The sequence below is a fragment of the Hypanus sabinus genome, chromosome 12 (assembly GCF_030144855.1).
Source record: "Hypanus sabinus isolate sHypSab1 chromosome 12, sHypSab1.hap1, whole genome shotgun sequence".
NCBI classification, from domain to species: Eukaryota; Metazoa; Chordata; class Chondrichthyes; order Myliobatiformes; family Dasyatidae; genus Hypanus; species Hypanus sabinus.
In genome coordinates, this window is record NC_082717.1 from 65,933,376 (window position 1) to 65,950,869 (window position 17,494).

Sequence of the window (17,494 nt, forward strand, 5' to 3'; positions counted from 1 at the left end):
TCTTAACTATCTTCTTTCTCTTCACATACCTAAAAAAGCTTTTGCCATTTTCCTTTATATTCCTGGCTAGCTTGCGTTCGTACCTCATTTTTTCTCCCCGTATTGCCTTTTTAGTTAAGTTCTGTTGTTCCTTAAAAACTTCCCAATCATCTGTCCTCCCACTCACCTTAGCTCTGTCATACTTCCTTTTTTTTAATGCTATGCAATCTCTGACTTCCTTTGTCAACCACTGTGGCCCCTTTCTCCCCTTTGAATCCTTCCTTCTCTGGGGGATAAACTGATTTTGCACCTTGTGCATTATTCCCAAGAATACCTGCCATTGCTGTTCCACTGTCTTTTCTGCTAGGCTATCTGTCCAGCCAACTTTGGCCAGCTCCTCCCTCATGGCTCCATAGTTTCCCCTGTTCAACTGCAACACTGACACCTCCGAGCTGCCCTTATCCTTCTCAAATTGCAGATAAAAACTTATCATATTATGATCATTACCTCCTAATGGCTCCTTTATTGCAAGATCGCATATCAAATCCTGTTCATTACATAACACTAAATCCAGAATAGTCTTGTTCCTGGTTGGCTCTTGTAAGAGCTGTTCCAAGATCGCATCCTGTAGGCACTCTACAAACTCCCTATCCTGTGGAACAGCACCAACTTGATTCTCCCAGTTCACCTGCATGTTGAAATTCCCCATAACTACTGCGACATTACCTTTGCCACACACACTCACACAAAATCTTATATATATGGTTTGATTAAGAATTCCTGTTGGTTTAAATAATTAATTACTGTTTATGTCTATAAATATGTAATTGCATACGTCATCACACTATAACGTGGTATGTGTTTGCCCTGCTTAAAGAAAAGACAAAGTTACACTCACTTTTTGGACTCTCTTGACTTCCTTTGAATTAATTTAATATGTTGAAGTTACAAAACATAACAAGGATCTTAGGTGGAACACAAACTTTTTGCCTGCAAGAGTACAGCACCAACAGCACTCAAAAAGCTCAAATAAGGCACAATAGCAACTGTATTTCATTTAGAGTTTGAGGAGATTCAGTATTCCAGAAAATTACTATATCTGTAATTTTCTACAGATAATAGTGTGGAGAACATTCTAACTGGCTGAATTACCATCTGGTATGGGTGGGGGGTGGGCTACTGTACAGGATCAAAATAAGCTGCACAGAGTTGTAAACTTAGTCAGCTCCATCATGGGCACTAGCCTAGATAGTATCCAGGACATCTTCAAGGAGCGATGGTGGCATCCATCATTAAGGACCTCCATCACCCAAGGAATGTCCGACTGATTGCTACCAGGAAGGAGGTATGGGAGCCTGAAGACACACACTCAATGACTCAGGAACAGCTTCTTCCCCTCTGCCATCCAATTTCTGAATGGTCATTGGTCATGAACACTATCTCATGTCTTTCTTTATTTTTATTTCTGCACTTGAAAAGCTGTTCACTTGATTGGAAGCTAAGTATACAACGTTAAACATTTATTCTCTTAATTATTTCAGTACTATAGCTTCATTTGATATGACCTACATATCCAGCACAATAGCTGCTTGACCATCTATTGCAGTTAGAATGTCACTGAGTTATAGAATTACACGGTAACTGTTGCCACAGTTGTGGAGGCCAAGTCATTGGGTCGATTTAAAACAGATTTATAGGTTCTTAATTATTAAGTGTGTCAAAGGTCATGGGGAGAAGGCAGCAGGAAGGGGTTGACAATGATAAAGCACCATGATGGATTAGCAGAGCAGGCTTGATGGGCTGAATGTCCAAATTCTGCTCCTCTGCTCTTATGGTAACAAAACAGACCTTTTGCCAACACACACAAAATGGTGGAGTAGCAGCTATGGAGATAATGGAAATTGCAGAGAATTCTGTGATGGACGTGGAGGCTGGTGGGGTAGTGGGAGGATGGGGTGAGAGAAGACATGCGTGAAATGGAAGAGATGCAGCTGAGGGCAGCATTGATGGTGGAAGGAGGGAAGTCCTTTCCTGTGAAAAAGAAGGACATCTCTATTATGGAATGAAAAGCTTCATCTTGAGAGCAGATGTGGTGGAGACAGAGGAATTGATAGGAGAGGGTGGCGTTTTTACAAGTAACAGGGTGGGATGAGGTATAGTCCAGGTAACTGTGAGAGTCCGTTGGTTTATAATAGACATCGGTGGATAAGCTGTCTCCAGAGATAGAGACAATGAGATTGAGAAATGGGAGGGAGATGTCAGAAATGGACCAGGTAAACTTGAGGGAAGGTTGGAAGGTGGAGGCAAATTGGATGAGTTCAGCACGGGTGCAGAAAGCAGCACCAGTGCAGTGGTTGATGAGGCACAGGAAAAGTGGGGGCGGACACCAGTGTAGGCTCGGAACATAGACTGTTCCATGTAGCCGACAAAAAGGCAGGCCTAGCTGGGACCCATGTGAATGCCTTTGACTACACCTTTTGTTTGAAGGAAATGGGAGGAGCTGAAGGAGAAATCATTTAGAGTGAGGAGAAGTTCCAGGGGTCGGCAACCATTACCACTGAAAGAGCCATATGGACCCATTTCCCACAGAAAAGAAAACACTGGGAGCCAACAAAACCCGTTTGACATTTAAAATGAAATAACACTGCATACAACGGTTTTTTTTTTTGCCTTTATGCTATGTATAAACAAACTATAATGTGTTGCATTTATGAAATTGATGAACTCCTGCAGAGAAAACGAAATTACATTTCTGCATGCAACAAAAACATTTTGAACTCCGAAAAAAAGACGTTGGGTTGAAGGTTACTCCATAGTTAGCCTACTTTCGATCGAAAAATTAAAAGAAATCGCACACTGGCGGGTGTCAGGGATTGGCAGTGGTGATGTATATTAATAGCGATAAAAAACACGTTGAGGCGGTGTGCTACACGCAGCGCTAAAATAGCAACACTGCAGTCAAAGATAACTTTATTCGAACTAAACAGCCTTGCTTTAAAGCCTCCCTCAACCCGCCCCCCGTGGGCGCGGATACTCCAAAAGACACGTACTCACAAACCCCCGTAGGTTATCTCCCTTAGCCGGAACGGTGGCTAATTATGAGCCGGTTCGGATGTGCCAGGAAATGGGGTCGCCACAACTTTTTACTTAGATTGTACAAGATCACCATAATCTTCAAATTTCGAATTACATTTCAAAAACTAACAAACCACGCGGAGCCGCAGCACAGAGATGAAAGAGCTGCGTGCGGCTCAGGTGCCGCCGGTTGCCGACCCCTGCACTAGACAGAGGAGAGTGATGGTGGAGGGGAACTGGTCGGGTCTGGTGTCCAGAAAAAAAATGGAGAGCTTTGAGGCCTTTCTGGTGGGGGATGGGGGTGTGTTCAGGGACTGGATATTCAAAGTGAGAATAAGCTGATGGGGGCCAGGGAACTTGACATCATTGAAAAGATCCAGACTAATGGTTCCTATTGGAGTATACATTAGAATCAGATATCATAGTATGAATTGTAATGCACACAAAATGTTATAGAAAGTTAGCAGGTCAGGCAGCATCAAAGGAGACGAATAAACAGTCGAGTTTATATTATATATATGTGTGTGTGTTTATATATAGATGGATAGGCTCCACTGGCCTGAAGGCTGGTTTCTGTCCTGCCTGTTCCTCTGTCCTCGACCTTCAGGTCGGACATGCAACGTCACACTACAGCCACCACCCGCTGATAGGCTACTTTCCCTGCCAATCATAGCCAGAAAGCCAATAGGCGTCTTTCGCTTGACCACCGCCTTCAGTGCCTGCAGCTCGCTTGCTCCTGAAGGTGGGTTTGTTTGTTTGGGCCACTGTGGTGCAGTTTTATCGCCGGTTCTCGGGCCATTGGAAGAGAGAGCGTGGAGGAAAATAAGGGGCGCAAAGGAGAAGGGAGGGCTGGTGCTCTGGTGTGGGATTTAAGCCCGGTACTCTAGAAATTGGGGCCCTGTGCTTCATTAGCGACATTGAAGTGTTTATCTCGTAACTCGGCGATTAGTCAGTGGACACCGACAGTTTTTTAAAATAACCAGCGGGAATTGGTGCTCGTGGTGGGGCGCACGCGTGACGTCAACACGGGGAAGCGCGAGTCGGTGGAGCGATCGGTTCACAGAATGCTGGGTAACAGCGGCGAGGACGGGTGACCCGCGCCTGGCGGGGGCGCGCGAGGCAGAGGGCCAGTGGCGTGATGGAGCGCGCCTGGCGGGGGCGCGCAAGGCGGAGGGCCAGTGGCGTGATGGAGCGCGCCTGGCGGGGGCGCGCAAGGCGGAGGGCCAGTGGCGTGATGGAGCGCGCCTGGCGGGGGCGTGCGAGGCGGAGGGCCAGTGGCGTGATGGAGCGCGCCTGGCGGGGGCGCGCCGGTTCACTGGTCCGGTGAAGGCGTGACTTCGGGGAGCGGAAAGTTTGTGTTTAGGGTTCGGTCGCGGGCCCGCCTCTTTTCCAGTCCTTAAAAGTCGGATGAGCGCCCAAAGAGTTTTAATCGGCATCCGCAAGCGATTGACTGTAAAGTATTTCAGATTTACTTTGGCAGAATGTCGCGAGGTAAGTGGAGAAGCTTGAAAAAGAAACATTTTTAGAGCAGTTTTTAGGGGATAAGATCTGGGAATGCGACTAATTGGATTGCTAGTCCCGATGGGGTAAATTGTCTCTTCCTTTTTAGTGATGTAACCTTTATCCCTTGGGACTTTTATCAGGACCCATTATTTATTTCCCAAAATTAGTTGATTATTGACTTCCTGAAATGTGTACTGTTTAAAATATTTTCACTAAAGTTTTCTATAACGTCTTCTGTTAACTTTCTTGAGAAGACCCGCTGCTTGCAATTTGTCTTTTACGTTGTTAGATATGCGGCGAATTGTTTGCGTTGTTTTGTGGGGTGGTTGGCGCGTCAGTCTATTGCTAAATGTTTGGCAAATGATGGACGAGGGGCGTTCATATTGGCGAAAGAACGCATACTTGTTTTGCTGAATGTTTGTGCTTGAGAAACAGCCCATCATAAAATATCGGCGATCAATGACCAGACGTTTCTTCTTGCATGCAAGAGCACGATCACCTGAGTAAGAAACTGAGAATATCGAAACTATTTTATAGGGTTGCCAGCTTGGATATATTTATAGAATCTCGGTATATTCACTATATTTAAAGAATCTCAGATTCTTACTTAAAATGTTAATACAAAAAACTGCCGGATGTAGACATAACTCAGACTATTTCTTCACTTATTACTTTTCTAACTTTTTATCAGAACAAATCCCTTTTGTGCAATTTTAATCCTCAGTCTCCTACTTGCATTGCTGACATCATTACCTGAGAATTTTCTTTTGCATTCTATGATTTATTTTACCAACCATTTTTAAATCAATGACCTTCTGTTTTGTTCTTTCTCACAAATAGAAACAATTTGATGTTTACGCTTAAACTGTTTCTGCCTAAACGCTTAATTGTAATAGATGTCTTATGCCAACTTGGGTGTTTTAGATCCTCATCATCCAGGCCATGACATCGCTTACCATAGGACAGGACTTACTTTACTGAAGCCTGAAGTCTCACGCTACCCTGGCTGAAGTGTTCCCTTCAGCCAATGGTTCTTGAACCAACTGGCACAACTCTAATCACTAGAGTTTCCAACACTTTACACTAAAATGGACTTTGTTTGTTCTAAGTGTATTTTATCTAAAATTTTGTATTTTTGTTTAAATGCTGCTTGTATAATGCTGGTTGCCTGTGCTCTGAAAGTAATTTTTGTATGTGTACTTGTGCTTATGACAATAAACTGTTCTTTGACTTTGAGGTGTGTCATGTGTAGAAATGATGGTTGAGATAAAAATTAACTACCTTTTCTGTTACGATGTAAATGAGATCTGGTGAGGATGAGCACTATTATTATATTCTGTTTTACTGTTTTTTTGTATTCACTTATATCCTTTATAAATAAATTTCTGGGCTTGGCCTTATTACTCTGTGGTGCTATATTTAAGTGATTAGTTTCTAATATATATGTTCCCTCATTTTCCTAACCAAAATTTAATGCCTTACATAGTCTTTGAGTTTGAATAATATTACAGTATTAAGTTTATTAATAGTTTTGAACTTGCATCAGTATCTTTATTACCAACTCCCACAGCCAATTAGGTGTTTACTAATTTAGAAATTTTTATTTACAAATCTTAAATATGAATTGGACAAGTCATTTCAATGTTGATCCTTGTGGACTCAGCTCCCCCCCCCCCCCAGTTGAAAGCAGAGGGAAGGGTTTCCTGATGTATGACTCTATACATTCTTGCCTCATTTGTTATTCTATCACTCCCAGAAGTTTAGAAGAATTAACTAACTGCATCGGATCACTTAGAAATTAATGACGCAGTTAAAAATTTCTATTCTCATCCTTATTCCTCTGAATCTTTGAATGATAACATCTCTGTTGATCATTTTTTAAATAATCTGAATATTCCTTCGCTTTCATCTGATTTTAAAGCCAAACTTAATGCGCCTATATCATCAGAAGAAATATCTTTTGCAATTTCTGCATTGTCCTCTGGGAAATCTCCTGGACTTGATGGGTTCCTCGTAGAATTTTATAAATCATTCTCTTCACTTCTTTTTGCTCAGTTACTCTCAGTATTATCTGACTTGTTTAATTATGGCAAATTGCCACCCTCTTTTAAAGAGGCATCTATTATTCTTTTATTAAAAAAGGGTAAAGACCCAACAGAGTGTTCCTCATATAGGCCGATTTCTTTGCTTAATGTTGATGTAAAGATCTTAGCTAAATTTTGGCTAAAGTTTTGGCTTATAGATTAGAAACTGTTATTCCCTCTATTATTTCTGATGACCAATGGTTTTATTAAAAACCGTCTTCCTTTTTTTAACATTCGGCGTTTATTTAATATTTTATATTCGCCTCTAACTGGGATTCCTGAATGTGTTATTTCCCTCGATGCGGAGAAAGCATTTGATCGTATAGAGTGGAACTAACTTTTTGCAGTCTTAGAAAAATTTGACTTCGGTCAAAGTTTTATCTCTTGGATCAAATTGCTGTATTTGTGTCCTACTGCCCTTGTTTTAACTAATTTTCAGAAATCCCAGTTATTTAACCTCAAATGTGGCACCCGTCAGGGATGCCCTTCAAGTCCCTTTCTCTTCGATCTGGCTTTAGAACCTTTGGCGATAGCATTTCGAAATTGTCCTGAATTGACCGGGATTTGGAGAGGGGGTGTTGAGCATAAAGTTTCTCTTTATGCTGATGACTTATTACTCTTTCTCTCAAATCCGTCTACATCCTTACCTCCAATGTTTTCACTTCTTGACCAGTTTAGCCAGTTCTCTGGCTATAAACTTAATTTACATAAGAGCGAACTTTTCCCAATTAATAAGGAAGCACAAGAATTAACATTTCGTGATCTCCCTTTTAAAGTAGTCCATAATCAATTTACCTATCTTGGGATTACAGTCACAAGGAAGTTTAAAGATCTCTTTTGTGAAAATTTTGCCAATCTTTCATACACTATAAAACAGAGTCTGGTACAATGGTCACCTCTATCTATGTCTTTGGTAGGTCATATTAACGTTGTTAAAATGTATGTTCTCCCTAAACTTTTATATTTATTTCAATCAATCCCAATTTTTATTCCTAAATCTTTCCTTGATTCCTTAGACTCAATAATTTTGTCATATCTGTGGAAGAATAAGCGCTCTCGAATTAATAAAGCCTATCTCCAAAAACCTAAAAAAGGAGGGTGGCATGGCTTTACCTAACTTTCATTTATATTATTGGGCAGCCAATATACGTTGTGCTACCTTTTGGTCTTTTTTTCCATGGCCAACCCGAGTGCCCTAATTGGGTGGCAATGGAGTTGAGCTCCACTAAAAAATTATCTATCTCTGCACTTCTTGGCTCTGTACTCCCTAGTAGTGTGTCCAGATTAATAGCTAATCCTCTTGTTAGACACACTTTGCGTATATGGGCTCAGTTTAGGAAATTTTATGGTTTCCGTGGTTTTTCCATTTCCAGCCCTGTCGTACATAATCACCTTCGCTTCGCTTCTTTTCAACAGTTCTCTGCTAAGTTCAATCTGCCCAATACTTATTTTTTTAGATATCTCCAAATTAGACACTTTATTGTTCCTTTAATTCCTAACTTCCCTGAAATGCCTGAGAAAAATGTTATGGACTTATTTCTTTCCATTAACCCACTAGGTAAAGGTTTAATATCAATTATTCGAGATAAACTAGCAGCCTTACGACGTGCCCCTGTGGAGAAAATTAAATTGGCATGGGAGCAGGATTTAAATACCTCCTTATCTTCTGAGACTTGTCAAATTCTCTTACGTGGTAATAAGTGTAGCATGAGTAAATTAGTTAATTCTTTTTTATTAGTTTTTTTATACATTTTCTACATAACTGCAGATAAAAAAACCCAGATCAAAATGAAGATCGCTGATACAGTGCAAAAATAAGCATACAATAACAATATGGCACAAAGAAAGATAATTGAAAAAGCAGGGATTCTCAAATCGGTTAATTCATCCTCTCTGTGTGCTCGCCACTGCCTTTTACAGTTTAAGATTGTTCATAGAGCCCATATGTCTAAATCTAAATTATCTCGATTCTACCCTAGCATTAGTTCGCTTTGTGATAAATGCAAAAGGGGCGAGGCCTCTCTCATTCATATGTACTGGTTTTGTCCTAGCTTGGAGAAATTTTGGAAAGATGTTTTCATAACGTTATCGCATATTCTGAATCACCACCTAGAACCAAACCCTTTAATTGCTTTGTTCGGTTTCTGGGGTGAGACAGATTTACGTCTGAGTTCGACTAAGTGTCAAATTTTATCTTTTGCCTCTCCCCTTGGCTAGACGTTTAATCCTCCTTAGATGGAGAGATGTTGCCCCACCCACGTATGCTCAATGGCTTAACGATATTATGGCCTGCTTGGACCTTGAAAAAAAATCATTATTCAGTTCTTAATTCGGATTTAAAGTTCCATAAGGTCTGGGGGACCTTTTATTGAGTACTTTCATAACCTTCCTCTTAACTAAGGTCTTTGTTTCGGTCCCTTGCTTTCAGCTCCTTTTTCTTTTGGTAGTAGGCATTATTATCTTCTGTTGCTAAGTGTATTCACAGTTTGGGGGTTTGATTGTCCTGATTTCTATTTTCTATATTGCGTTGTGGTTAGTCTGGAGTTTTTTTTTGCGCTGTGGGGCTTGGGGAGGATACTAATTTTACTTGTCTTCAATTTGGGTGCTTTTTCAATTATCTTTCTTTGTGCCATATTGTTATTGTATGCTTATTTTTGCACTGTATCAGCGATCTTCATTTTGATCTGGGTTTTTTTATCTGCAGTTATGTAGAAAATGTATAAAAAAACTAATAAAAAAGAATTAACTAATTTACTCCTACACTTATTACCACGTAAGAGAATTTGACAAGGTTGATCAAGATTTTGACCTCTATTTTGATGTAGTCTTGCTTCTGGATTTTTTTTCTCCTTTTAATAATGTTTTCATTAATTTTCCTGCTGCTGCTAAGTCCCTATGTCACTGGATGTGTTCTAGCTTCATCGTTAAATAAAGGTATTTCATTACTCTTAGCTAGTTCTCTGGCACCGTATCTTTTTGCAATGAATTATTAAATATGTCAAATGGTGCCTTTGCTATCTGGTTCCTAGATCCTTTTAAAATGTGTGAATGTTATCCACTTGGATCAAGGAATAAATTTAATGTTATGATTTCACTTGAGAGGTGGTCATATCATTTCTAATAAGAATTAATTGAATCATACAACACAGATATGGCCCTTCTGCTTACAAAGTCCACGCTGACCATCAAACACTTGTTTCCACTAACTTCTGTCAGTCATCTACATGACATTCCTGTCAATTTCTCCAGAGTCCACCAATCAACATAGTATGGGGGCAATTTGCATTGGCAAATTTACCTACCAACTGGCAAGAGTTTGGGCCTAGGAGGTAACTGAGACCTGGAGAAAACACATGCAGTCACATGGAGAAAGTACAGATTCCTTGCTGACAGCACTGGCGGACAAGATTGAACATCGGTCTCCAGAGCCCTCAGATCGCAGAATACTGTTTTTTTTTATAATGCTACTTGATCTTTTTCCTCAGTAAGTACAAAGCAAGTTATTTTAAGAATCTTTACTTTTTTTAAATTGGTGCTATGGCTTCAATATTGTTATCTATTCCCAACCTGACATTTTTATTTCAACCTGTAGTATTTTACTATCTTCTTTCACAATTTTGTATTTATTTTGCTTCCTAATTATATTCTAACATGCCTTAAGTTCTTCATATTCTCCATTTTCCTGGTTTCTCTACTGTTCATGAATTTGCAATAAGGCACTTTCATTTCCTTCAGATGTGTCACTTGTGTTTTAATCACATGCTTACAAGAATTGAGGACAATCTCTATTACCTCATCCACAGATATTATGGCCTTTGAGGTCTAAAAGCATCAATTCTATCTTCTTGCTAGGCACTTCGCCAGTATTAGAGGTGAAGGGGAGGGTGTTGAGGAGACATGGTTGCGTTCCTAAAAACGATCCAGAAACACAGAAAAACCACAGCACAAAACAGGCCCTTTGGCCCACAATTCTGTGCCGAACATGTTCTTATTTTAGAAATTACTTAGGGTTACCCATAGCCCTCTGTTTTTCTAAGCTCTATGTACCTATCCGGGAGTCTCTTAAAAGACCCTATCACATCTGCCTCCAACAGCATTGCCATTCCATGCACTCACTACTCTCTGTATAAAAACAACAACTTGACCCTGACATCTCCTCTGTACCTACTTCCAAGCACCTTAAAATTGTGCCCTCTCGTGCTAGCCACTTCAACCCTGGGGAAAAGCCTCTGACTATCCACATGATCGATGCCTCTCATCGTCTTATACACCTCTATCAGGTCACCTCTTATCCTACGACTCTCCAAGGAAAAAAGGCTGAGTTCAGTCAACCTATTCTCATAAGGCAAGATCCACAATCCAGGCAACATCCTTGTAAATTTCCTCTGCACCCTTTCTATAGTTTCCACATCCTTCCTGCAGTGAGGTGACCAGAACTGAGCACTGTACTCCCAAGTGGGGTCTATAAAGCTGTAACAATACCTCTCAGCTCTTAAACTCAATTCCACAGTTGATAAAGGCCAATGCACCATCTGCCTTCTTAACCACAGAGTCAACCTCCTTAGAACACCTGCAGAATAAAGACGCATATGTAAGGCTCGTTTTCATTGACTACAGCTCTGCCTTTAATACCATCACTCCAAATAAACTGATTCCTAAGCTCTGGAACCTGGGTCTTAGCACTCAGATCTGCAGCTGGATTTTCAACTTCCTCACAGACAGGACCCAGGCTGTAAAAATAGGGGACAAGCTTTCCTCTACAATCACTGAGCACCGGTGCCCCATAAGGCTGTGTACTCAGCCTCTTGCTGTACTCACTGTACACCCATGATTGTGTAGCCAAGTTTCCATTGAACTCTATATAAGTTTGCTGATGACACCACAATTGTATCTTGGGTAATTATGAGTCTGAGTACAGAGAGGAAATTAAGAACCTAGTGGCATGATGCAAAGACAATAACCTATCCCTCAATGTCAGCAAGACAAAGGAATTGGTTGTTGACTTCAGAAGGAGTAGCAGACCGCACATCTACATCAGTGGTGCGCAGCTGGAACAGGTCAAAAGCTTTAAATTCCTCAGGGTGAATATCACAAATGACCTGACTTGGTCTAACCAAGCAGAGTTCACTGCCAAGAAGGCCCACCAGCGCCTTTGCTTCCTGAGAAAGTTGAAGAAATTAGGCCTGTGCCCTAAAACCCTCACTAATTTTTATAGATGCATTGTAGAAAGCATTCTTCCAGGGTGCATTACAACCTGGTATGGAAGTTGTCCTGTCCAAGACCGGAAGAAGCTGCAGAAGATCATGAACATAGCCCAGCATATCACACAAACCAATCTTCCATCCTTGGACTCGCTTTACACCGCACGCTGTCGGAGCAGTGCTGCCAGGATAATCAAGGACACGACCCACCCAGCCAACTTCCCTCTTAGTCCCTCTTCCCTCTGGGAGAAGGCTCAGAAGCTTGAAGATTCGTACGGCCAGATTTGGGAACAGCTTCTTTCCAACTGTGATAAGACTGCTGAACGGATCCTGACCCAGATCAGGGCCGTACGTTCCAAATATCTGGACCTGACTTGTACTACCTTACTTTCCCTTTTCTATTTTCTAATTATGATTTAAAATTTAAATTGTTATTATATTTGCTTCGATTTGTATTCCAGGCAGCGTGAAGCGCAGAATCGCTGTGATGATTGTACGCTCTAGTATCAATTGTTTGGTGACAATAAAGTAAAGTAACCTGCTGCGCAAGTTTGAGTGTCCTATGGACTTGGACCCCAAGATCCCTCTGATCCTCCACACTGCCAAGAGTCTTAGTTTAATACAATATTCTGCCTTCATATTTGGCCTACCAAAATGAACCACCTCACACTTAGCTGGGTTGAACTCCATCTGCCACTTCTCAGTCCAGTTTTGAATCCTATTGATGTCCCGCTGTAACTTCTGACACCCTCCACACTATCCACAACACCACCAACCTTGGTGTTACCAGGAAATTTAGGAACCCATCCCTCCACTTCTTCATCCAGGTCATTTATAAAAAACACAACGAGAAGGGGTCCCAGAACAGATCCCTGAGGCACACCACTGGTCACTGACCTCCATGCAAAATATTACCCATCTACAACTACTCTTTGCCTTCTGTGGGCAAGCCAATTCTGATCCACAAAGCAAGGTCCCTCTGGATCTCATGCCACTTTACAATAAGCCTTCCATGGAGTACCTTATCAAATATCTTGCTGAAATCCATATGCACTACGTCTACTGATCTACCTTCATCAATGTGTTTAGTCATATCCTCAAAAAATTCAGTCAGGCCCATAAGGCACAACCTGTCTTTGACAAAGCCATGCTGACTGTTCCTAATCATTATGCCTCTCCAAATGTTCATAAATCCTGCCTCTCAGGATCTTTTCCATCAACTTACCAACCACTGAAGTAAGATTCAGTGGTCTATAATTTCCTCGACTATCTCTACTCCCTTTCTTGAATAAGGGAACAACATCCGCAACCCTCTAATCCTCTGGAACCTCCCCTGTCCCCATTGATGATGCAAAGATCATTGCCAGAAGCTCAGTTATCTCCTCCCTCGTCTCCCACAGTAGCCTGGGGTACATCTTGTCTGGTCCCGGAGACTTACCCAACTTGATGCTTTCCAAAAGCTCCAGCACATCCTCTTCCTTTCTTAATTTCTATATGCTGAAGCTTTTCAATCCGCTGTAAGTCATCCCTACAATCACCAAGATCCTTTTCCGTAGTGAATACTGAAGCAAATACCTCTGCTATCTCCTCCGGTTCCATACACACTTTTCCTCTGTCACACTTGATTGGTTCTATTCTCTCACATCTTATCCTCTTGCTCTTAACATACTTGTAGAATGCCATGGGTTTTCCTTAATTCTGTCCACTAAGGCCTTCTCATGGCCCCTTCTGGCTCTCCTAATTTCCTCCTTAAGCTCCTTCCTTCTAGCCTTATAATCTTTTAGCTCTCGATAATTCCCTAGCTTTTTGAACCTTTTGTAATCCTTTCTTCTTGACTAGATTTACAACAGCTTTTGTACACCATGGTTCCTGTACCCTACCATCATTTCCCTGTGCCTATGCAGAACTCCATACAAATATCCCCTGAACATTTGCCACATTTCTTCTGTACATTTCCCTGAGAACAAATGTTTCCAATTTATGCAGCAGGCCAGACAGCATCTATAGGAAGAAGCACTGTTGACGTTTCGACCTGAGATGAAACCACACTTGGTTGGAGGAACAGCACCTTGTATTCCATCTGGGTAGCCTCCAACCTAATGGCATGAACATTGGTTCATGGCTTCCATTAATGCCCCTCTTCCCCTTCTTACCCCATCCCTGATTTATTTATCCCCCCCCTTTTCTCTCTCTGCCCATCACTCTTGCCTGTTCTCTACCTCCCTCTGGTGCTTCCCTCCCCCTTTCTTTCTCTCTAGGCCTCCCATCCCATGATCCTTTCCCTTCTCCAGCTCTGTATCCCTTTCGCCAATCACCTTTCCAGCTCTTAGCTTCACCCCACCCCCTCCTGTCTTCGATCATTTTGGATTTCCCCCTGCCCCTCCTCCTTTCAAATCTTTCTTTCAGTTAGTCCTGACGAAGGGTCTCGGCCTGAAACATCGACAGTGCTTCTTCCTATAGATGCTCCCTGGCATGCTGCGTTCTACCAGCATTTTGTGTGTGTGTTGCTCGAATTTTCAGCATCTGCAAATTTCCTTGTGTTTCCAATTTAGGCTTCAAAGTTCCTGCCTGATAGCCTCATATTTCTCCTTACTCCAACTAAACGCTTTCCAAACTTGTCTGTTCCTATTCTTCTCCAGGAGGAATAGAAAAGGAGATAGAGCTGTGATCACCATCTCCAAAATGTTCTCCCACTGAGAGATCCAACACCTGACCAGGTTCATTTCCCAATACCAGATCAACTCTCCTCTTGTAGGCTTATCTACATATTGTGTCAAGAAACCTTATTGAACACACCTAACAAACTCCACCCCATCTAAACCCCTCGCTCTAGGGGCATGCCAATCAATATTTGGGAAATTAAAATATCCCACCACGACAACCTTGTTATTATTACACCTTTCCAGAATCTGTCTCTGTATCTGCTCCTTGATGTCCCTGTTACTATTGGGTGGTATATATATATTTAAAAAAAACACCCAGTAGAGTTATTGACCCCTTCCTGTTCCTAACCTCTACCCACAGAGACTCCGTAGACAATCTCTCCATGACTTCCTTCTTTTCTGTAGCTATGACATTATCTCTGATCAATAGTGCCATGCCCCCACCTCTTTTGCCTCCCTCCCATCCTTTCTGAAACATCTAAAGCCTGGCACTTGAAGTAACCATTCCTGCCCCTGAGCCATTCATGTGTCTGTAATGACCACCACATCATAGCTTCAAGTACTGATTTCGGCTCTAAGCTCATCCGCTTTGTGCATGATGCTTCTTGCATTAAAATAGACACATCTCAAACCATCAGTCAAACCCTATCACTTACCTATCCTCCCTCTTGCACTGTCACCCAGCTTTCTATGTGTGAGCCAATTGCCCCCTCTTCTGTCTTTTCATTTTGGTTCCCACCCCCCCGCAATTCTAGTTTAAACTCTTCCCAATAGCCTTGCCATGAAAATCCGTATCACGATTTTCCATAAAATGAAGATGCATCATCTGCATATGTTTGGAAATATGAGGTAAAAGGAAAACTTCATTTAGCTTTCTCACAAATTCTAAGACATCAAACTCTGTATGTAAAAGTTTTGAATAGCAATTTGTTAATATTGTAAAGTCCAATTTTGGTTACCTATATGGCTGTAATATGGATTGCCTGTACTTGCAGTACAGATGACTAACAACTCAAAATATATTCACAAGACATTGTTGCTTTGTATTTAAAACTTTAAATAGTTTGCACTGGCCTCTTGTTAGTAGTAGAATCTGAGCGGAGGGAGGTTTTGATGGGAAGAGACTTAGTGGAAATGGGTGATTAGTGGTCCATATTGATGGGCTGAAAGGCATGTTTTTGTGTTGTTAATGACTGATCCATTGAGTAACTAATGTAATTAAATATTATGAGATTTGGTTATTGGGATGAATCTTTAGCACTGATTAAATCCTCTAAATGATTTGATTTAAATACACCTTCACAAATTGTAACTTTGTGTACATAGTTCAATTCACTAAAATCCTGTAAATTTCTTGTCATTTGTTAGGTGTTCCTGTACCGTTAAACCTCACTGCAGCCATGTCGAAAGGTGGGATAGCCAAGTTTGAGTGCCAGCAACTAGAAAGTGCTATGGAAAAAGAGCTTGCTCAATTATTGGCAACTGCTTCAAAGACTGAGTATGATGTATGTATATAGTTTTTCTTTTCGGCTGCTACACTGTGTTTAGAGTATTCAGATAGAAAACTTTGTACCTTTTGCAAGCGAGTTGGAAGTGGATGTCAAAATGATTTTAGATTTGGAAAAAGTGGTTTCATTGAATTATTTAACAATGGGACGGGGAAGAGATGACATGGAAATGTTTAGAAAGGGAAATCCCGGGGGTGGGGGTGGTGATGAGGGAGATTACATGTAAAGTTAGAGCTGTAAATTGGCGGTGATGAATATCTTTGGGTTAGGCTTGTTGAAGAATTTATAAAGGAAGATGTTGCCTTGTTACAGGAAGTATTAAATGATAAAGTGGCATGCAAAAATTTGGGCACCCCGGTCAGAATTTTTGTTACTGTGAATAGTGAACTGAGTAGAAGATGAACTGATCTCCAAAAGTTATAAAGTTAAAGATGAAACATTCTTTTCAACATTTTACGCAAGATTAGTGTATTATTTTTATTTTGTACAATTTTAGAGTAGGAAACAAAAAGGAAAGGAGCGCCATGCAAAAGTTTGGGCACCCCAAGAGATTTGAGCTCTCAGATAACTGTTACCAAGGTCTCAGACCTTAATTAGCTTTTTAGGGCTCTGTCTTGTTCACAGTCATCATTAGGAAAGGCCAGGTGATGCAAATGTCAAAGCTTTATAAATAACCTGACTCCTCAATCCTTGTCCCAACACTCAGCAGCCATGGGCTCCTCTAAGCAGCTACCTAGCACTCTGAAAATTAAAATAAACAATGCCCACAAAGCAGGAGAAGGCTATAAGAAGATAGCAAAGTGTTTTCAGGTCGCCGTTTCCTCACTTTGTAATGTAAGTCCATCTCCCACCACTGCCCCATCCTCACCACATTCTACAGAGGATGTATCGAGAGCATCCTGAGCAGCTGCATCACTGCCTGGTTTGGGAATTGCACCGTCTCGGATTGCAGGACTCTGCAGCGGATAGTGAGGTCAGCTGAGAAGATCATCGGGGGCTCTGTTCCCGCCATTATAGATATCTACACCACATGCTGCACCCGCAAAGCTAAAAGCATTGTGAAGGACCCCACACACTCCTTATACAAACTGTTCTCCCTCCTGCCATCGAGCAAAAGGTACTGAAGCATTCAGGCACTCAGGACCAGACTGTGCAACAGTTTCTTTCCCCAAGCCATCAGACTCCTCAATACTCAAGAGTCTGGACTGACATCTACATCATTTATTATTATATTGAAATTTGTCCTCTACTGTGCCTATTGTTTTGATTATTAATTATTGTGTTGCCTTGCACTGTTTTGTGCACTTTATATAGACCTAATCTAGTCTGTAATCTAGTGTAGTTTTTGTGTTTTATGTAGTCTAGTGTAGCCTTGAGTTGTCTCACATAGTCATAGTCTTTTGTGTTGTTTCATGTAGCACCATGGTCCTGGAGGAATGTTGTTTTATTTTTATTGTGTACTGTATCAGCAGTTTATGGTC

The 17,494-nt window shown here is 41.3% G+C and overlaps 1 protein-coding gene across 2 annotated transcripts in view; it reads left to right on the top strand.

The window, feature by feature from the left end:
* Positions 1-3,736: 3,736 nt before the first annotated feature.
* ugp2b (UDP-glucose pyrophosphorylase 2b) overlaps positions 3,737-17,494 on the top strand; it is an 87,284-nt gene continuing 73,526 nt past the window's right edge. The window contains exons 1-2 of one of the 2 annotated variants that reach the window (XM_059986137.1): positions 3,737-3,796; positions 15,874-16,010. In XM_059986137.1, the coding sequence (XP_059842120.1) occupies positions 15,906-16,010 (105 nt within the window). In that variant the 5' untranslated portion in view covers positions 3,737-3,796; positions 15,874-15,905. Of the gene's footprint in view, positions 3,797-4,385; positions 4,546-15,873; positions 16,011-17,494 lie in introns of those variants that run through there. The other variant, XM_059986136.1, reaches the window with a different exon arrangement.